This window comes from Liolophura sinensis, chromosome 1 (genome assembly GCF_032854445.1).
Source record: "Liolophura sinensis isolate JHLJ2023 chromosome 1, CUHK_Ljap_v2, whole genome shotgun sequence".
Classification (NCBI taxonomy): domain Eukaryota; kingdom Metazoa; phylum Mollusca; class Polyplacophora; order Chitonida; family Chitonidae; genus Liolophura; species Liolophura sinensis.
In genome coordinates this window covers 32,210,227-32,234,098 of record NC_088295.1, presented here as the reverse complement: position 1 = coordinate 32,234,098, position 23,872 = coordinate 32,210,227, and the positions used below count along the sequence as shown (strand labels likewise).

The following is a 23,872-nucleotide window of genomic DNA, read 5'->3' as shown; positions in this document are numbered from 1 at the left end:
TTCCGTGGTGGCAAATATTTCAGCAGGTTTACTTCGTCCTGACATGACCAATTTCTATATATATGACTGACAGTGTTACGAATGCTATAACAAAACCTGTTTGGCCGATGTTGTCTTCGCTACATACAATTTCTCTTGGGTTAAAAATTTTTCTTCATGTTAAACACGAATTGCAAGGTTAATTTTTTGGCTTTGGATAACTGAAGCAGAAAAGAAAACAAATTAATGCGAGGTACGGTCTGTTAACTTTAGACTAACCTATTTCTAGGTTTTCTAGAACTTTTATAGGTAACAAATTCGCCATAAGGTGTGACGGTTCACTTTTCGAAAACGGTATAAACATCATACTGAAGTTGGTTTGATCAGGTTAATGCGTGGAGGAGCTACTAGTATACATGTATTTATTTATTTATTTATTTGATTGGTGTTTTACGCCGTACTCAAGAATACTTCACTTATACGATGGTGGCCAGCATTATGGTGAGATGAAACTGGGCAGAACCCGTGGGAAACCTACGGCCATCCGCAGGTTGCTGACAAACCTTCCCACTTACGGCCGGAGAGGAAGCCAGTATGAGCTGGACTTTAACTCACAGCTACTGCATTGGTGAGAGGCTCCTGGGTCATTACGCTGCGCCAGCGCGCTAACCAACTGAGCCACGGAGACCCTAGTGTACATGTATGATAACCTTCAAGGCTCTACATGCATGTGCTGTCTTCAACGTATATGCATAAAAGATTTGACATGTATCTTATGTTTTCTTGGACTGACCCAAATGAATTTCCTGAACCATATGGATATATTGGAATATATAAACGGAACACTTTTAGGGGGAAAAACTATTTATGTGGCAAAGAAAAACGTATTTATCTACCACGGATGTATATCCTGCTCAACTGCGTTTTAAACGGTTTTTTAGTTCCAGGTGGCTATAATGTGTAACATTTTGTCACTCACAAACGCAGCTGGACAGTGTACAATGTAAATAAATTATTCCAATATACCATTGCTAAAAGTAGGTTAAAGACAAATGACTAACTTACCTGGCACAAATTTACCATATCAAACATTTCAAATCCAGGAATCGAAGCCAGTTTTGACTTAAATCAAAATATGAAATACAATTTTATAGCTAATCTTTGGGCGTACATGAGAAGTGTAAATCTTCGTCCATCTCATGCATCAATTATCATAACACAAACGTGCCAAAAGTTCTGCTCCCAGTTCCAAAAACTAAGCATTATGAAGAGGAACAAAATTTTGAAAAATGGCTGTGAAACTGGTCCCAGATGACTACATTTTTTCTTTCACGTTAACAAATTTTGTCAAGCTAGAGAAATTCGACACTTTCTGATAATTGTGCATTCATAACTGCAGTCTCCTTTTCTCGCACACCGTGTAGACGGTGGCCTAACGATTAGACCGTCCGCCTCCAAGTCGAGACACCGAGGTCAAACCCGGGTCGGGTCATACGGAAGACTTTAAAAATGGTACTTATTGCTGCCTCGCTTGGCGCTCAGCATTGAGAGATTAGAGCAAGGAAACAGGACTGGGTGGCCCGGTGGCAGTATAGTGTATAACTTAAAGCCGCAGCCGAAACAACGCGAACTAGCTTCGGGCAAGCGAATTCATTGGTCAAGCATCTGACCATCGCAGCGTTCCAAGACTTTATGCGACTGAGCCAGCATAGCCACAAGAAAATATTGCCTTCACTATCACACGCTTTAGCTTTAATTGTTTGTACGTCGTAAAATGCCGCTGGAAAGATTGGTGCACATCGTCAGGGCGCAATTTCTTGAGCATAATACGTTGTGGTGATTATAGCCAATTGCATGTAAACATAAAACTCAATTTTAATGTCACCTAGGCACAGCAACAATAGTTCATTTATTTATTTGATTGACGCAGCACTGCGTCATAATGCTAGGAAACCGGGCCGAGACGACAGACAACAGCAAAAAATGTGGTTATCAAAAAAAACCAACTTATCTGATGCCACATAAACTTCAGTTTTATACTAGTGTATAAAAACTGACGCTTCTGCATGTACATATGGAGGGTATAAACAGTGTACCTGTATAGGAAGACCATTTCAGCTTCGACAAACATCTATATACGAGTATAGCTCTTTTGGTAGTTAAGTGGATCAGCCGCTAAGTCCGTTAAATTGACTTCCTATCTTTAAACATAGCTCTACCACTTAGCACAGGGTGCAGGACGGCATCATATTTTTTACGGCCAGTCAGCTATTGTGAATTTACGATTTTTTTATTAGTTTCTGTATTTAGTTTATATGCCTTTATTTCATGCCCGTAAGAAGGTCTGTCAACCTGCGAATGGTCGTGGGTTTCCCCCAGGCTCTGCCCGGCTTCTTCCCACCATAATGCTGGCCGCCCTCGTATAAGTGAAATATTCTTCACTATTCTTCATATACAATACATCTATACAAGGGTCACACAAATCGCACAGTTGCATCCAACAATGGAACTACACACTGACTTGGAATCAAGGGAGAAATCCCCGTTACAACTGGCTGAACTAATTTATATTCCTGTCCTATTTGTGTACATATACAGAAGACAGTTGGGCCGATTGTGTAAGGTTGTTCTCCTTTTTTTTGTACAGCCAATGTCTTAAACGTCTATAATACACATTACATTAACAAACCAATCAACACTCCCTTGAAAGTCAAGTTTCAATAAAACAAACACAATAAATTGCTGTTAGACAATAAAAGTCAAACAACTGTTTAACGAGGAGAATTTCTTCTGGCGTTTTGTCACGTTGATGGAAAGAGGATTAATTCCTTCCTTGCCGAACACTTCTGATCACGGCTTTATTAGTACCACACTGTTCATCTCCCAAGAAACAAAGACTTATAATGTCAACAAATATCAACTTTATTTTGGTGTTCGTAGTGTTTTTTGAACAGAGAGCATTACTCAAGTAAATATGAAAAAACAGTATAATTAAATTTAAATTCAGTATAACAAAGCATGCAAAAGTTGTTCTGACTAGTAACTAGATGACAACAGTCTATGAAGCTTATTTGCTAAACAATGACTTGTTACTATCTGACTTCAAAGCAGCTGCCTTATAAACACTTTGAAGATTCCATTTAAATGCTTTGAAGATTCCATATAAACACTTTTGACCTAGGGAATCTCGCCTTTTGAAAAAAATGCTAAGACTTAAGTTTTCTAATGTGCTTGACAACTTGAGGACTAAAGAGCCTGGTGGTAAAATCAAAATAACGACAGTCCAGAATGAAATCTGTATCTATAAGGGTGAGCATTCATGCCGTAACATAGATACATTAGTAAATGGCACCATAGTTGAAATATAAAAAAAAATTAAAATAAAGCACATCACAAAAACCAGTCAGAAAAAAATAAGAGCACCCATCACCCAGGTATCCTATTTTAACATGAACAATCCATCAGTCACAATTTGCCTACGGTGGGTTCCTTTATACATGTTGATAGCAAGGACTCTAAAGCCACACCCAAAAGCTCAATTAACCACATGGCGTTTTAATACACCTCATGTTTATAACAGTATAAATTATCCCACTATTCAGAGAAGAACTTTGTTGGACAATTTTGGGATCTGCTGACAAACATAGTACATTAATATCCACATGCAATCTTCTGCAATTATGTGTTTTAATACAAAGTTAACATTCAACAAAGGTAAGAAGCATGAACTTGTGCCTTTATGATGAAGACTTTCAACAACAAATTCACTGAAGTTATACACAGTACTGCGCAAGAGTTCAGCAAGTTGGGACTTATCAGGGAAAAAACGCTGAACCCCCAAGTGGGGTTGAGTTGGGCTGAACTGTGTGGCGCTGTAATAGTGTACTGCTGATAATCTTTGAAATAAAGGAACTGGAGGATGCTAACACTGAACAGTTGTCCCTCTAATAATACTGATCACAAAAAATAACGTATGTAGCATAATAATACAAGCACGTCATACAACATAATCATATGAAGCAAAACAATGGCTGACGTAAGACACAATCAGAGATTCTTTACATGCTTGTACCTACCTAAATAGGACAGGAACTTCTCAATGACTTTTTTGTATTTATACTCACATTGTGTTCTGGTTTAGGATGTGACAAATGACATCATATAGCCCATAAGAATCACATTGTACATAAAACTACTGGCCTTTACAGCCTTATGTTTAGATATGTATAATAGGCCGGACAATAAGGACAAACTATAACGTGGCACATCTAGACCATTTCAGAGCTACCATGTAAACAAATGGTCCCTTTCTATCATGGATAGTCTGTCTGATATAAACAAACATAAACTGATGACATCAAACATTTTGGGACGGTGGGGTGTCCTTAGCAATACTCAGAATCTCTCTGAGGTAATATGTGTACACAGGTACCTTAACACAACATCTCAAAACAATACTTGGAAAGTACAATGTACAACTTTCCTTGAAGGTAAAAGCATAAAAACAAACAGGTTTATATGGCATGCCTTGGCACATGTCCTCTTGAATGCTATAAGCTGTCCAAGCATTCTGAACAGTCCATTTCCAAACTACCAACAAGCAAAAAAAAAAAAAAAAGACATAATTGTTAAAAATAGTCTCCTGAAAACGAATTTCCATTTCTTCAGAGAGATATATATCTGTCTGTTTTCCAAGCCTCAAGGCTAATTTGTTGACTCTTTCTTGACGTGAAATTATCCTGGTATAACAATTCTAAGTTCACTTATTCCCCTTACTTTTGTGGCGAGTAAAAGAAACTTAAAGTTAAACGAAGTGTTTAATAAAGGTTTGATGATGCAAAATCAACAAAAGTCAGTCTCGTTTCAGAAAATTTATTCTTGCAGTCAGCACCAAGTTAATGTCAACCAAGTCTGATAACTGAATAACAAACTGCATGTATCAGAAAACATGAATGTGAGCTATGCAAAAATCATAGTCTATTAAATGATCTTCGAACGGTGATAACGTGTAACAATATAAATGTACATAACAACATTGGCACATAGCACCTAGCACACAGGCTGCAGTATTTGATCTGTGATTTGCATGATCCATATCTATTTCCCTCCCCACCCTCTCACTCGCCCTCTCTAGATATATGTATATATATAATAAATGAGTCTGTAAGTTTTGTCATACTGAGTGTTTTCCTTAGCAATGGTGACATAATAGGTTAGCTGCATATACAGTTTATAATTGTAACCAAATTGAACTCCTAGCTTTTGCCAGCTAGCAATGTGAGTAATTCTACTGGAGATCATAAACTGCTTACATGTCAACTTACAGTGCATATAAAATGCACTACACATTTTGAGTATTAAACAGCATAATTTATATGATTTTACTTCCGGAAAAGAAAGGAGGATAGAGAAAAGGGAGCTCCTTAAAGACTAATGTTGAGTGGTGTCATGCCTATGCAGAGTACAACAGCACATTCACTATCTGAGAAAGCTTTCTGCCACTGCTGGACCACGCAGATGATGTACAACAGCTACATCAGGCCCACATCAAGCTACACATACAGCTTTGGCAAGACAAGAACATGCCTGCGAACTTGACATATCTGCTCGAATTATACTGGTCCCCAGGTTATGCCTGATGTCACTTGGCCGATATGAGGCTCATGGCCTTTCCAATCCTAACAGGAATTCGGCTACCCCTAGGTAATACACAGTTTGTGCTATGCCAAACAGGGGAGCTATAACCAGGATTCTGCAGCCAGCTCCTTTGAAGAAAGCCATAACTCCCTCATGCTTCACTACTTTCCTGCAACATACAGAGCAGTACATCAACAAGGATCAATCGGTAAGCATTTCAATCCATTAAAGTTAGTGAAAGATTGACAAAATAAATGTGCTTCAGACTAAAAGTTATACGTCAATGTTTCTTGCATATGGTAGACTACATATTCAGCAATACACTTGGTGCTATTGCGATTTTATCTTTATTTCGATTAACACATACATTCTTACATACAGAGTTCTCACAAAAGAATGTCCCGTCAAAGACTAACCAGTCATAACACTGTGTCAACGGGTTCTTGACCTATGCTAAAGCAAACAAGTATAATGATAAGGCTACTGACAATTGATTGATTTATTTGATTGGTGTTTTACGCTGTACTCAAGAATATTTCACTTCTACGACCGCATCCAGCATTATGATAAGAGGAAATCCATGACCATCCACAGGTTGCTGACAGACGATTATTGAAGACTGACCTAAAACAATCCACGACCCCAGAATAGGTCATCTCTCCTTCACCTTTCTGCAGGGTTTGTAACCTGGTCTTCACAACTATGCAGAAAAAAACAAATTCAAATATTAATAGGGCATAAACACAACTATAAATTTTACCGCCTAATACAAATACCTTTTTACTTCAAAATAGGCAAATAAAAAGCTAAATCTATCTCACTTCTTTACTAAAGGTTTTAGTAAAGGAATAGCTACTGCTTCATTTCATGTTTCAGAACAAAAAATTACAAGTACCATTGTGAAAATTGTCAATTCAAGCAACAAAACACATCTAGCTTTTTACTCTTAAATCCACATACAATTACACACATCAGATATGGGGCTACACTCATGAAAAAAGTCTGCAATGTGTGAAATGTCATAAAACACCTCAGTGAGATCATTTTTGGCATTTAAGAAATAATCATGATAAAACAACTTCTGAAAATTTGACAATTACATTATAATTTACAAGCCTGATTTACACATGTCTTAGTAAATGATCTGTACAGGACATATGCAACTATTTAGACATGATCTCAATGAGTAGGCAAATCATAATACAAAAATAACTCAATGTTAATGATTAATAGCACATATGAAAACCGGAACGCTGATAAGAACATAAATGTGTAGGACATCAAAAAGTGTGCATATGTAGTAGTGCAGAAGAGTGAAAAGATACTGAGAACAGACACACATGTAGCACACCATCTGCATATCTATCTTGTTATAAGAGTGAGAAGAGAGCAATCAAACTGTACTGTACTGAATCTTGACCATTAAAGGGAGGTTAATCAAAACCTAGCAGAGATAGCACTGTTATTGTGTTCGAGCACAGCAGACATCACTGTAAAAATAGTAAAAATAGGGATAGGACCCAGTTGTCAAAAGGTAAACAAGATCAGATAGTGGCTCAGACTCTGTCTTGTGTTTTGAGTCTAGCTCTTTTATGATGCGTCTGTTTCACACACCCGTTCAGTGTTCTGCATGGCTGTCAACATGGCAAACGGGACAGTGATGGTTCAAACTGTTTTAGATACAGCTAATGTACATGTACGTTCCAAATACCACAATTACATGTGGTAGATACACTCTTGAAAGGGAGTCCAGAACTCAACAGGAATTTAATGGCCACAGTGGTTAGCGTGCACATGGCATGCAAAGTAGATTTCGTCCATAAACAATAACAACAGAGTTACAGGATAGCCAGAACCTCCTCTCTCACCATCAAAAGGAGTGACACATAATGAAGCAGACAAGCCTGACAGAAGCCCGAAGACAAACAAATGATGCAGGGCACTCTGTTCCCTGCCACTCCATCTCGTCCCCTAGAAATGAGCAAGCATCAGCAGCGATATAAAAAACCCACAAGCGCCTACTAAAAGCAATGTTATGTACATGCATATATATATATATATGTAGGTGTTATCTAATACTAAATTATAACATTGCAATGTAATATCTTCTCACCATCAAATGGATTGACACTAAATGAGGCAACGCAGCCAGCTGCACAGCCAGATATAAATGAATGATAAAACACAGTTTGTTCACTGCCTGGTCTTTTGGCACCCTGAAAGTAATCCAGATAAAAACTATAGTCTGAGAAAGCGACAAAATGAAAGCTTCAGTAAGCAGCTGCATTTTCATACCTCTAAAACCATTGTACTCTTGTACAACATTACTGCTATAAAAACTTGATTTGTAATAGAAATATTTATTTAGTGATTTACTTGCACGTGAGAAAAATTTTATATATATATACAATATACTTATACAATGATAATAACTGTCATGTTAGCGAGGGAGGGAAAAGCAGTTCTAGAAGATTCAAGGATTCAGTATTGAGCTTCCAAGCATCCATCAGCATTAAAATTCTGATGAATTGATTCTGATTTCTCATTGGCAAGGATCAATCCATTCTCAGGGTAACTAAAAAGCTAAAGCTTGAAAAAAATACTGTTTACATACATATATGCACAAGTACTTGTGACTTATGTTTGAACAAATCCACTAAGGCTACTGATAAAGCACTACTAAAAAGGCATTACAATGTAGCTGGCCTATAGCTGCCTGTCTCCTGGTTGATACAAGTACTTAAAGTCAACATAAAGTCTGCCACTACATATACATGGAAAAAATGATTTAGGACACAGCAATCACAGAAAAACATGTCAAAAATTCTATAAACTTTTGAAAACCGAGAAGATGAAGTTCAGCATTGGGGATGTGGCTCTGACGGACAATTCACTCCAAGTAGCCATGTTGTAGAAGCCCTTATGAACTTAGCCAATCACTAGTGCTGAAGCATCACGTGATAATTGGCTGTCACGTCAAAAAGGTCCTGCTATGTTCCATAAATTCCCTGAAGTCGGCACTGCCAGCTAGGCCAAATGCTTTCACCTATGCAGGACAAGGAAGAGCAGGAGCGTTAAAACATGACACTTGTGCGAATGAACATCTGCCTGACCAAAGCGCCAAACTAAAGGGAACATCGGTCCTTTGAACACGGAACAGAGCTGATACTCGTTGGTTGGATGTCAGGCATTTTTGTTTTTATTTTCTCACTGTATAATACCGATGGTACGGGAGAGCTCCTAGGTTTTTGGCGTCACTTGATCGCTATAACATGGCAAAATGGCATCACCAAATGAGTGGCTAGGTGCTGACAAAAATTTTCTATTTATTTTGTTGATAAGGAGAGTTTTTTATTGTTAGAACATTTCTGGAATACTACTTTATTAATTAATTCAGCTTTATTGGCTGACTTTATGCTCACTTTGAACTGCATGTAATCTATATTTTCAATGAATACTGATTCACGTTCTTTCCATCAAAATGTTCACATCAGCTCTCTACGAAAACCAAGGATTACCTGTTTTCGACATTTACTGTCCAAGCCACACATAAAATACAAATAATAGTTGAATAAAAACCATTTAAAAGTACCCTAGCAAAATAACAATCCTGAAGTGTATGGTTAGGGGACAATTACAGTTCTAATGTTTGTCACGCACACTACAGCTTGTAGTCAAGGGGGAATAACTCTAGTATCTAAATTTAATAATGGAACTGAGCATCACTGTGTGACTGAGCACATGTAGGTATACGAGCACAAAACTTTTGTCATAGGATACATGTACCTAAGCCATTTGTACTGAGCTTTCTAAAATACTATTCAGTATAAGGAGAGGATAATATTTATAAATTTTTGATTTAAGAATAAATTGATACATATATGCCCTGGACTTACCATAGCATTAAGATGGGCAAACAATGGGAAGTAGATAGCCGAGAATGTCACGTCTCTCAGCATGGTCGCCCCACAGCCTTTATACAGTCCAAAAATGCCTTTTTCTCGCACTAGGGTCATGGCAATCTTTGTGGCTGATATGCGAGGAGCAGATACATTACCATTGGCTGACACTGGCCCTCCAGACACTGCCATTTTAGCTGAGAAGTCAAATAATTCCAAGAAATACAAAATAATTTGTTATAAATCTGGTATGTATTAATATTACTATTTCAAGAACATCTGTGAACATCAAATAAGGTATTGCATATAGTACAATTAAAAGGTACATCTGGATGTTCAACAGCTCACAAAATTAACTCTTTTTCCAATGTCCACTGCCAGAGAAAGTTTGGTGGGGCCATGAGAGTTCAGAGTGATTTATCAACATTTTCTTCAGTTACAAGTGAATATGCTTACATGTACATGTATATAAATAAACAAACAATCATCTAAAACTATGGTCTCTACTAGATGCTATTCACTTAGATGAAAATAAATTGTAGAAGTTAGATCATGTTTTCATTTTTTTTACAGTAGGACTAGCCAGTATGCAGAAGGACCAGTTCGATGTAGATTTCAAAGCACCTAGTCTTACTGGCAGAACATTTTGTAGTTAGCTTCAAGCTCTGTTCAAGTTACAAAAGAGGATCCCTTCCAGTTCAAAGTTTTAGACATGTATGTAAAGTGATGTAATTAGTAATCAGTGGGCTGCCCAAATTAAATGAAGCATAAGCAGTAAAGCAGCATAGCCAATTCATGCAAAACCCATTCAATAAAGCTCCAGGTACCAACATAGCAGGGATGGCCACTGGGGCCTGGAGAGGTGCAGAACAGGTCAAATGTTCAATTCAATGGGCAAACGGTCACTGGTACAATGCTCCCCGCTATTTTAAAGGTCACCACAACAATAATGCATGCATTGTACATATAAGTACACATTGCTCACTATGATATGGCTGAAATATTTATTGCCAATGTCATGTTAAGCCATAATCATTCATTCCTTTACATGGTCTCAGCAGTTAAAGGCACAAATATCTTAGTCCCAGATATGTCCATGTACTCTCTTCTAGCTTTAACAGCTATGTGTTCATATACATTATAAAAAAAAAGGCAGGAGAGTGGTAATGGGGCAAATATGTAGCTAAATGGAACAAACTGAGAAAGCATGCAGAGTTAAGTCTTGAAGCACATAATAGCAATTAGATCTTATGATACATTGCCTTACACACACAGACAGTACACGAACCGTTTCTTCTGAAAATCAGACATGCTATACAAAAAATTATGTCACTTGTACATGTATACCTAGCACAATGTAAACGTAAATACTATTACAGTAATTAAACCAATAATATCACAAAGGACAACACTGAATTTTTTCAAAACACATCTATCCAACTGTGGTATCACAGATTCTTACAGAATGGTTACGAGAATAAATTCGCATGTATGACGAGGTCCTTGTCTATACTGTGACAAATACAGTTTTAAAAAACATACAAAGACATCAACACCAACATGAAAGCAAGAAAAGCGAAGCAGTGCAAAGCAAATACATACGGACAGCCCCTGAAGCAATAGTGGCCATTTGGACTTGTGTTAGGCGAGGAATACCTGTCCGCCCGGCATCCTGAAGCTGTATCTTGAGTAGCTCCATAGGGGTGGTGACAGTGATCTGACACAGCCCCGCCCCTGCTCCTGCCAGTAACTCTCGGTGGAAAGGCAGGGTGTTCCTGCCAACACAAAGTGTCTACCTTTTAGCGTGCACTTATATGTACATGTGCAGTACTTGGTATTATGACCCCACTTTATAAGTTCACTGTTTTTATATTAAATATCACTTTAATGTAAATCTATGTATTGAACTGAAACACAATTTAGTCAAGTAAAGATTAAAAGGGGTCATCAGGGGAAAGGCTCCTCTGACCCATTTTTAGTCATGGTATCTACAAAAAGACGAGTGAAAGCAACTCCTCAAAGTTAAAATTGAAGTGCATTTGAACTAATTAACTATGATCAACCCAAAAATGTTGATCTTAACAGTAGCAGATATATTAAAACATTAAGCCGTCATTTTTCTTTGAACTAGCCATCATAGGAGTTAGAATTGCTTTTCAGTACACTTTTTGCGATGTTATGAACGATATACTCACTTGTCAGTGCGCAGGTAATGCCTGAAGAAGTCATTGCCAACGAGTTTGATTGCCTTTTCCGGAGTAATGAGAAGTAGGTTCACCCCAGACCCTGAAACACATAGGCAAAGTTTACAGTTAGGGACAAGGAAAAACTGAAGACCTTGGAGTTTCAACAGATCTGAAGAATATGGAATAGGGGGAGAGAAATATTAACAAAATTGTTGTATAAATCACAAAAAAAAGAAGAGAGTAGAAACTTATAAAATTATTAAATACACTTTCATAAAAATGTACTTTTAGGAGTTCAGAATATAAAAATGGTAAGCCTGACAGACCATTTATTTTAATAATACAAACAGACAGATCTGATGCATACAGAAAATCATTTGAATCTAACTTGTCACTGTTGGTTACTTTAATCTGTACATAACAATGTGGCATTTAAACAAGGACACTGTGAATAGAGCAAAAAAAATTCCATATGAGGAAAGGTACATGTAAATATAGATGAGGTGAGCTTAGAATCTTTGAGTAGGAGACAGTAGGTACCAGCACCTGACCAGGTTCGTCACAGTGAGGGGAGCTTAGTAAGTGTAGAGCTAAGGTGGTACGCTGTTAGCACGCCTTTGTTCCCCTGGGTAGCTGCGCAGAGCAGCCCCGTTCTGGAAAATGGCACAATGGTACATCATCCACAATATAGCGACTTATCTCCCACAAACAATGGTTAAGTCATTATGTTTATTAAAATGTTTTTCATTATCACACAGATTAGACACTTATTTTTCAGACACTTCAGATAATCAGATATACATGTACATTGCAGAAGAGTTGAATGATGGGATGTCCTTCCAAACTGATTACTGGAAGATGCGCAAAGTGATTCACAGCAGAAACAAGAGAAATGTGTGAAATGCATTATTAACACTACAAAGAAAAGCATGTCAGCCTTAGTTCATATTATCAGCCAGAGCAAAGGTTTTCGCTATTCAAATGGATTGTGGGAGAAATCGCACTGAGAGAGGTGAGGCATCTTATATCCGAGATGGAAATTAAAGCCAGTCAGGCAGTTTGGAAGACATGTCTGTATTTTGCTTTAGTCACAGCATATACCAGAAAGAAAATCTGCAGGAAATGTTCATAAGTTCATAGTACATTACCCAGCCTCACATGCCATCAAGATTCTTCAAATACACTACCTTCATAAAATTCTTCAAAATATCTCCAAAACAAAAAAAGTGTCTAAAATGTATGATCAATCTTGTCCATTTCAAACCAAATCTATTAACTTGTAAAGATAAAAAGCACACCCCAGATAAGTTGTAGTTACGGCCGTCACCAACCCATTTAAATAAAGTTAGTACAATTACCCTAACTGTACATTTTAACAGCCATAAAACAAGAAGGCATTTCTAAACTACTACTGTTTTGTATCTTCAACCTTTTTACCCACACTTACAGTCCAAATACAATCTGGTAGTTGTAAGCCATTTACCAGAAGTACCCTAACTCTTCTAAATTTTGGGACAGATATTAGCTGTGTTGAAAGTAGAACATTACAATTCTTTACCCGCCTTTCGGAAAAGTAAACACATGAATGTGTTGTTCACTAGATGGTCTAACCATGTTAGAAAAAAGAAAGTCAATATTCCTGCTACAATTACATATACACTGACTAAAATGAGCAGACCAGATGTCCCAAAAATTAAAAGAAAAAGGATAGACACTATACATGTACAATTTCCAAACCTGTTACAAGGTCACTTTATGGATCGCTTGACAAGGAACTTAATGATCAAATAAATTTAGCATGACTTTGTTCCACTCAGTACTTAACACATACATTTTAGCTTTGTTTTCAATTTTCAATTTTTCGTGGCTGATGACAAGAAGGAAAATCTCATCATTTGTTTATCTTTGCCACAATACAGTGCCTGAGTTTTCATTCAATTTCTGAGTTTTCATTCAAGACTCTGCTGGGACACTGTCCACAAACAATCAAATACATGTATATTAAAATGTAGAATATGTCTAAACTGGATTTCGCATACTGTAATTCACCAAAAGTTTAGTGTGTCAAAAGCACTTTCAGCAGCACAAGAATCAATTCTGGCCTATGTGGTATACAAATACGTCAGGATGAAGCAAAATGTGTCACCTGAAAAATGTTGAACTTTAGGTGAACTACAGCACCTTCTGATTTATACACCTTTGGTGTTACACGAGAGTATAGAGGGTAAAAAGTTGAAGAATACAAACTTTGAAGTTGGTTTAAAAAATATTGCAGACAAGTATACAGGTATATAGCGTTCAGAACAACATCTATTTTCAAGTTAGAAAGGTAATAACGTTTAATAAGAGAAAAGATAGTATGCACAAGATCTAAATTCATGTACACATATTCTTTCACATTAATGGTGATTGCATTCAAAACAGTGCTTAACACATACTGTAAGACAGCTTTAAACAATGTCTGTATACATTCAAGAAATTAGATGGATGTTTTCTTACAGAGGTTCATCCCTATCACTTGATTTTAACAACACGTCCATCATGCAAATAATGAGAAATATGACATATCTTGGTTAAAAAGATCATTTTCCCACAGGATACTGACTGTGTTAAAACACATACTTGCATATCATATTACAGCATATGTTGAGGTTATATCATAACACTGCTGTGTGCACATACTGTGTCTAATTGTGGAATACATTCTTGTACCTGACTGTAATTTGCGTAATAGATTATTGCCCAGAGCCAATTAGATCTGCACAAAGATACACTAAATGTGGGGTAGAACTAGGCCATGAAGGCCCCTGCAGAGCTCTGTATACAGGCGAGTACCTGCAGGTATGTCTGTACACGTATCTATTTGGGGCTCAACATGTGATGGTGGAACCATCAGTGAAAAAGAGTCAAACAGGAATGTTCTAACATAACTTCATATTTCTTGACACAATATCCCCAAAGAATCATGTCACAGCATGCCATATGAAAAGGATTTAGTTTAATACACGATGTCTGCACCACTATCACATTTTTAAGGTGATAATATTTCATAATATTTCATTTCATTACACTTGGAGTTAAAAAAAAAAAAAAAAACAGAAAAAAAAACCACATCAATACAGCTACATGTGGAACATACGTACTTGAAGAATTATGATAGCGTAACCCAAATTATGGTACATAAACTCAAAATTTTGTCCATAAAACTTGCACATTCTAAATTGCAATAAATTCCATTACATGTACTCTTCCTAGCTTGCAGCTAATGCCACCCAATGCCCATTTCTGCTCTGATAACTCATAAATCACCAGACAATCATGTACTATTTGTTTACATGTGTTAGTGCAGCCCTAGAGGTGTTCTAATTTCTTCACGATGCTTGATTAAGGTCAAGAACATCAGGCAGAGGCTTGACGGTTGCAGACTTACATTAGACATAATACATATAGGTCACCGTATACATATAAGTGTAGACTGTCTACAGACTCAGTCACACAGGTGTGGCCAGTAGCCAAATATTTTATTACTTCCCCTTATAAGCACCATGGTTAAATATCTAATACGGGTAGAACAGTGTACATAAATACACATGCAAGGACACACATGTATGCTGCTGTATATCAGATGGATATTGCATTTGAATAAGACCTGATATAGCTTAATTCAGAGGCCGATGTCCAAACGCTGCCCTATCAAATACTGCCAAAAAGGTGCCCTTTTCACACAAAAAATGACCCAAACTTCAGTCTTCTAAAGTACCCTTTGGAATAAAAAAGAAGGGGAATCTGCTGACTGCACCCAGATTTGGGCCTGCTGAAATGTCTGCTGTTTTTTTATCAGTTAACCAGGTTATGCATACAAGAGGAGCATTAGAAGATACAGGTGATGAAGCCAGGAACACCTGGTCAGTATGAACAAGCCAGGTACACCTGGCTCAGTATGAGCAAGCAGTGACCTCAAGAAAGGACAAACTAAACAAACTGACCAAACACAGTCCTATTTATATCATGCTCCAACTTTGGCTCTGTTGTTGACCCTGGTATGTGATGCCCAAGAATGTTACATGTACGTCTTGAGTGTGATGCAGCAAAAAAGGGAGGAAATGGGAAGGAAAAGGGAAGGGGGTGTATAGAAAGGAGTGGGGGTGTTTAGATAGGAGTGGGGGTATCTAGCCAGGAGTGGGTTCCTGTTTGACTGTACAGCTCTAGCTGTCAGACTAGTACACATAGTTCATAGTACATAGTTCTGTACTTTCCACACAGATTTTAATCACCAGCCAATGAGCATCCTGCTTCATGACAACACGAACATATCATTACTACACATGATGTGCACTTCCACAAGCTTCCCTATTCTGAGAATATAAATGTAAACTGGTGAGAATCAAAAGACTTCATACTTGGCTTCTCCTCCGGTCTTGCATGGATGCAAAAACACTTCAAGAATTTGTTAGTCTGTACTGATATACATGTATTTGTAAGTTACCAATAGTCATGTATTTGTAAGTTACTGACATGTAATTTAAAGTTACTGATACACATGTATTTATAAGTTACTGATATACATGTATTTGTAAGTTACTGATACACATATATTTGTAACTTACCGATATACATGTATTTGTTGAGAACAGTAGACTACATGTATCCAGCCATGTCTATGTCTTCTGGCCAAAAATTGCTGATCAACAAAGCTTTAACCGTATTTGGTTGACAGTATTTGAACTCCACTTTCTACATATGTAAGTACTCAACAGACATAACAGAGGTTTGTGCCTTATAAAGAAATAGGAGACTGTGCTTCCTTGGCTGGGTTCATTCGAGCATTCAAGCCATACTCAACTAGAGTTATTGGTTATGGGACTAAATACAGAAGAAACAAAGCACAGATCGAGGGACACAAGAGACATATATAAAAGACAGGTGAACATAGAGATGTACATGGAGGGGAAAAGCACACAATAGTGAATGGTGGATTATCAAAAAACATACATGCAATGGACAGTAAAATATTGTATTGTAATATTGTATATAAAACAATACAATCATATAAAAACAGGGAATGAAAAATGAGACAAACCCATGACCAGGACACACTTAGTACTATTTATGCAATGTCAGTAACACGAACACAACTCAATGTTACTTGTAAATGTGAACTTACATGTATGCAGGGATATAAAACCCTCACCTCAACAAACTAACAAGATTGTATTGATATTATAACAATGTACTAATGTATTTGTTTCTGTTACATGTACATATGCCTAAGTAACACATATCCACATGAAATAAATATATTTTACTCAACGCTGGGCAAAATATATTACTCTGTACTAATCCATACCTCTGTACATTCCAAAGAACCCTTCATTTCTGAAAGTTTTCACCCCACAATCCCACCTACAAAAAAATAAACATATTCATGTACAAATTTTAGATACAAGCAAAAAACTTATGTTCAACAGGTCGCCAATGTAGCCAGAAAAAACAATAATTGAAAACAACACTTATTTGAAATACAGACAGAAAATTTGCTTTGATCCTCATGAGCTGTATGACATCAAAATTTGAAATAAGTGTTAAGGTTCATGATTTTTCTGCTACCCAGCTTTCTCGCATACGAAAGAGAAACTTTCACTGCGATTCATGCATCACTGTACTTTGTACTTTAAGACATTGGTAGTTGGTTGGTATATCATTTTGTCAGTCAAAACAGAATAATGCCCTCACAATAACATGCTTGAATAAACATCTTGCAACCATGTGAAACTGTTGACAAATTATGTTCAGATACACAACTGTACATGCAATGTATGTGGATTTTCTGGACTAAAAATTATATTTTTGAATACTTACATACATCATCAAGATTATTCACAAATCAAAACGTGTGTATACATGCATGAAACAGAGCACAATCTTACAAGCTTCTGTACACCAGCTGTCCATTGGGTCCAGGCTGTTGATTCTGTAGTCTGGTTTTCACAAGATCAATGGGAAACACACAGGTCACTCCAACTATTCCAGCAATACTCCCATTTATGATTTTAGGGATTGGCCTTCAATCCAAAAAGAAATACACACGTTATGTAACTAAGATCAAATATTACTTATTCAAGATTTTGTATCAGAAATCCCACAATACCACCTGATTGTCCTGGCTGGCTCGGTCAGTTAAAGCTTGAAAAAAAAAGGCAACACTAGGCCAGATGTATGTATGCAAAGACAAAGTATTCCCCATGAAAATTAAAAAGCACAACTTCTCATTTTTGTTATGTTGTATAGAAGATATATCGCACTTAAAGTAATCAAAATCACAAACACTGAGAAAATGGAAGGCACCGCCATGTTATCAATTTTATCCAATCAGATGCGAGATATTTCTAAAACTCGAAACAGCTGTTTCCACTGATGTCTTTTGAACCCTGTCTTACATGTTTTAAAATATAAATGTTGAGGGCAAGTGACACAACATCATGTTTTGGGCTTCTCTAATATGGCATATCAAATGGCCTTGAACAAATTCCAGATTAAAAGTCAATTTATGAAGCTGTGGCCGTTTAGATCCATTTCCACCCATCTTCTGAAATAACTGGCATTAAATTATTTGTTCTTCGCAAGGATAATCATTTCCTGAAATAAGCCCTGCAAGTTTGAATTGCTGGTTCTGTTGCAGGTTTCAGTCAGAAGGTTTGTCAGGTACCTTGTATAGAGTGGTGGTTCACTCCAGGCAAACCTGGAGTTGCTGCCACTTATGAATACGACCACCAAAATGAGTGGAAATTTCTTGACTACAGTCTTAATCACCAATGAAATAAATAAAGCAAAAAAAAAAAGTATATAAATAAAATTTAGTGAATTTTTATTGGTGTTGAAAGAAATTTAAAGAAGGCTTTGGAAAATCACATTTGTTTACTGGGATGCCCAGCTAGACAACATGTGACTGTACTTAATGGGACGTGGTTGTCATAACATACATGGACAAGCTCCCAGGCAATATGGATAAATTCTACATTAAGTACAAGAGTTTAGAACTGTGATGCTAAAATGTTACATGTGAGTAAAACCATTTACAAAGTTTTATGTGTAATGTACATAAAAACAAGTTTGAAATTTGGCAATGTAACTTACCTGTAAATTACAGGTAAAATGTACACATAAAAAATATCTTGAGAAATAAACAAAAACAAAAAAAAAGAAAAAAAGTCAATGGTTATCTCATCTGTATCATAAGTCAGAACAAACACAATAGAAAGCCAACAACTTACACAAAGTTTGACTCCATGTAATGTCAGAGATGATTTCGGCAACAAAAACTTCTTCGCCTCCTTGCAGAATGATGCGTGCTCTGAAAATCAGCGATAGTGAATGTTCATGAAAGTGCAAGTGCGCATATACATCTTTATCTTATATGACCAAAAAAATACATGTCTGAGGAGAAATGAAATGTTTTTTTCTTTCAGTTAGGAATCAGACAGATAAGACACCAGTGTTTTCAAGTTACATTCATATCACAAGACTAAATCAAAAGTCTTAAATTACTTATTGTGTGTCTACTATACATGTTTATCCATCCGGGTTATCCATATGCTTTCAAAACTGCAAAGCTGTTCCAGGTAAATGCAGTACATTGTACATATACCACATGAGAAGCTAAAATACGTTTCATCATGATATTTTTTTCCATGTACATATAAATGATGTAAAGATGCTAATGACTTTATGGTGTCACACAGCCTGTTCAGTTGAGGTACATCACTTCATATGACCTTCTTACATTGCTAATACAGTAATACATGTAACTGAATCACCTGATAAACGAATATGTCAATGTACATGTTAGTCCCATTAGTTAAACACGTTTAGGTACTACCTTAATGATCTTTCTCTCCTCATCTGTTGTTTGAGACAAATCTCATGTGTTAAATGACTGGTTTGCCCATGGGGGGCTCAAATCAGGAACTGACAGTTCAGACCAAGCCAGCAGGTCTGATACAGCCACATGGGTATATTTACACAGATATGGTACAAAGGTCACTCAGTCAGAGGGTAGTAGGTCAGTCAGGTCAAAGACCTCCATTCCTATATTTAACACTGTATTGAAAAGAGAAACAATTTTGAAAAGCTACAGTCACACTTGTGAACTGAACAGAGTGACCACTGGTCACTGACTCACCAAATGCAGGCTATAGAATACAAGACATTTAACCTAAATCATTGAAGAAAAGCATACTGGTATTTAACCTAAGTATACATCTATAAATAAGTCTGAAGGCAAAGCTCACCTGATCAATGTTTGCTTATACTGCCATGTGTGAACTTTAATATTTTCCCTACTTTAAGCTCTGCAGCTTTAATATATTATTCCAGTATTAGCAAAGAATATCATTTCGTATGTTTGTTTTTGAACATGTTGAAAGCATTACCTTAATATATATCTTCACTTGTACATTTATACATCTACTGATCATTATTCTCTTTATCTGATTATTTTTTAATACTATGCTTTGTTTTGATCATCTAACAACATTGATAATGTGTAAAACTTCTAACTATAATCCCCATAAATAATTATTTTAAATCACCACCTTCATAACACAATCAAATATACCCAGTGTTGTGCTTTGTACATGTTAAATATTCATGCTTGTAGGCCTGCAAGTATACTATTAAAATACCTGAACACAGATTCAGTGGAATGGATACACTATATACAAGTTACTGATATACATAAATGTGACATTTTGTATTGTGTTGACGGTTTATTACGCTAACAGTTGCTTTTCCCACACAGTGACAAATCTTCAGGTGTGACATGCACCAGCTGTAAGTGAACTGTACATATGCTATCCACCTTCAATCAGGACTGGAATTCAGACATCTGTCTATCTTCTCTGCTGCACAATCCCTACTGAAGCCGATAATCCCTGCTAAAGCCAATTTCACAAAACAGCCGTAACACACTGACTGACTGTTTTTGTGTGCACACAACTGCTATAGTGACTGGTGCTGGAGGCATGTTTAATAAGTCATGTAATTGCCCATGTTATTCCAGGACCACTTGTGAAACCAAGCCATAGTCATTCATCAAACTTGCATGTACAACATACACAGAAGCAACAGCTAGCAATTCAGATAGTTTTCCAAATTATACAAAACCCACATCAAGCAGATACAGATAATACTTATTTAAACCAAACTTCAATTTGTGATTTGTCCAGTGACAGACCAAATGCCACTTTGCACCAAAATAGATAATAAAATCCAAAAGAGTTAATATATAAACTACTACTTGTTTGTACAAAACATGCAATCAAACAAATAAGAATTATAAAAGTAAAACTACATCAGATTGATTCATAAAGAACATGCTAAGTGTAATGAATAGTAGGTCTTGCCATAACTTGAAAAATGTACGTAGAGAAAATAAAAATTATTGCATTGATCCAAATATGAAACTGTCATATCCTAAGTGTCAAATCGGTCACACCTTTTCTAAAACTGAGTCAAGATCATGTATGGGCTTATATGACATTTGAAGTATAAGCTTACAAAAAAGTAGGTCACATTATGTTCACAATATACACAATTTCAACAATCCTTCCGGCTATTGTACAAGGTAATAAAGGCTCACGGTATCCCACTGGCTTCTACTTAACTGAGGGTCATTTACCCTAAATGAATATTTTCTGAGTTAAGAAAACATAACAGATCTGTCAACACCAGACATGGAATTTTTCTCCATTTGGAAGTCCCACACATAAAGAAGAAGCTCTTAGACATGACATTTTTACAAGCTATTTTAAAAATATGTTTTAATACCCTCGATGTTTTGTCCAGAATTAATTTTTATACTCCCATAAGAAACCTTTGTCAACAACAGTTGTTTTTTACCATCTCAATCACATCTTAATATTTGTAAATCCTTTTGCCTCATGTATTGTAATATCTTTTTAAAATCTACTATTGCTGATACTTTTACCTCTAGACTATCTTTTAATGCTGGGATTTAGAGGTTGCATGTGGATTAGATTTGTTAGTAATTAGATTTTAGTGGTTTTATTGTTATATCTTATCTTTTATTGTTTTAGATATGTAATAATGTCATGTTTTGTACACAAGGATATTTCAGGTTTCTCACTGGGTTTTACCCGTTGAGCTTTGCAGAAATAAATAAATAAATAAATTACCAGGCTGAAAAGGTGTCCATTTTTTAGAATGACAAGAGCCTACCTAACATATAACTGTTCCCTTAAATTCAGGCACACTGAAAATTTTCTTCTCTGAGCAGTTGATCATGTTTTCCCCTGCCATTAGGAGAGCTAAATACAGCCCTGAACTACTGGTACTAGAATAAATAAAAGCAAAGCTAACATCTAGATGAATTTAAACACTCATACATGTACAGAGTAAAATCATTAGAGAGTAAAAAGCATTAATGACATACTGATTCTTAACAGATGGCCATACATATCCAAAGAAATCAATTCAGCCTTTGGTCAATTTACCTCAGCTATGGTTTTATTTAGGAGTTTTTAAAATGATGTTGCAGTCGCAATTAACATCTAAGGTCAGCCACTAACAAATATATCAACACACATGTAGTCTGTGCAACTGTCTTTTGGTCTAAATGTTTATGCTGATGTTAATACATCAATAAGTTTAAACAACCGATTTAATTCTGCTATTTGCACCTTTCTTTAAGACTTCAAACAATAATGTTGACATTGCTGACCAGAAAAATTCAAGGACATCCAGGTAAGGTGAGCGAGTCATCCAGCTAGCTGACTTTCATCAATGTCAACTTTACACTCTACATTTTGATTCCGGTACATAGTTGAACAGTTTAAGAAACCTTATCTCAAGATCACGAGTGGCGCGTTAGTAGCACGGTTGCCAGTCACAAAACAACATAACAGCTGTCGCATTATTTCAACTACAGACACACGTAACTCAATCTCGGTAAAGATCCTCGTTCCTTATCAATTTCAATGTTATGCGCAGATGAGATAAAAACAATACATGCAACCTGGCTAAATTGACCTGAAGAGCGATTTATTTATTTACAAAAGGTTTTAACTACGTGTTAGGAGCAAATCACTGATAACTTTCATTCCAACTAGTCCTGTATGACAGTTTAAATATCACGAAATTTAATGGTGTAGTAGATATATATACGTACCAGAGAGTATCCCTCGTCCCGAAACGCTGGTTATCCCACTTATGTCTGCCTTAAACACTACAACATTAACATGTCTATCAACGTGCCTGTGGTGTGCATGTGAAACAGCGCCCCCTATCGAAACACGTGGGTTTTTGGGTGAGGTTCCAAAAGATCAAGTACATCTGACATGGTGTTCACCTAAAACGTTACTGTGTAAACAGCGCCATAATTTTAGTCAATCACACACAGTACCCAATTTTTCGTGTTTTGGATTTCATAAAAAAATAGCAGTAGCACAAAACTCAAATTTCTCTTGCTGCTATATACCAGATGTATATAGAGCCCATCTTGAGCCTCCATATTGGGTACCGACATGTATATGTATGAATCATTCATAAGTTAAGTTCGTATAGCTTAACTGTTATGACAACAATAAAGGTAAGGTAACACATGCATTTGAGACTACTATACATGAGACTCAGAGTGGGAGGAAAAATCTGCAGCATTGATAATAATATGTATTTGTCAACAATGCATGTATCCCTCCCACCACAAATCAATAAAGGTCAGATTTCTTAACAACTTTTAGTTACTACGGTTGCCAAGGCTACGTACTGCGTTTTTCTTTTCTTCCCCTCTACATTTCACGTCGTGTTGAGCGAGGCCTGCAGTCCGGTACATACTGCTGTCCCAATGCCTTCGCTTGAACATTCTAAAATGGTTTATACGTTGTCCGTATAGTCATAAAACAATGCACCAAGGTAACAATCTAAATGTTTCACAAAACTAAAAAAGAGGTTTAGATGTCATATTTTGGGGCATTTTTTGTGTTTAACACCTGCAGGTGTACTCAGTTAATATAACGAAGAACATGTTACTTGGGACATGGGCCTTCTGTCATCATAAACATTGATACAGGGCTGAATTTCTTTGTGTGACAGATTTCGAATTTCACAGATCCTTCCCTCAAGTATCCTTTAAAAATGTATCCGATATTTATGCAG

At 36.5% G+C, this 23,872-nt stretch overlaps 1 protein-coding gene across 2 annotated transcripts; it reads right to left on the bottom strand.

The window, feature by feature from the left end:
• Nucleotides 1–2,879: 2,879 nt before the first annotated feature.
• Nucleotides 2,880–22,971, bottom strand: LOC135472842 (mitochondrial glutamate carrier 1-like). 2 transcript variants are annotated; one of them, XM_064752545.1, is made up of 10 exons: nt 22,887–22,971; nt 18,973–19,052; nt 17,629–17,763; nt 17,049–17,104; nt 11,711–11,801; nt 11,172–11,290; nt 9,513–9,712; nt 7,730–7,832; nt 6,241–6,316; nt 2,880–5,785 (listed from the first exon to the last, which is right to left on the bottom strand). In XM_064752545.1, the coding sequence occupies exons 2-10, from the start codon at nt 18,987–18,989 to the stop codon at nt 5,641–5,643; spliced, it is 942 nt and encodes a 313-aa protein (XP_064608615.1). In that variant the 5' UTR covers nt 18,990–19,052; nt 22,887–22,971; the 3' UTR covers nt 2,880–5,640. The 2 variants fall into 2 exon arrangements, with proteins under 2 accessions (XP_064608615.1, XP_064608623.1); XM_064752553.1 differs by lacking the exon at nt 22,887–22,971 and adding an exon at nt 21,938–22,032.
• Nucleotides 22,972–23,872: the final 901 nt, after the last annotated feature.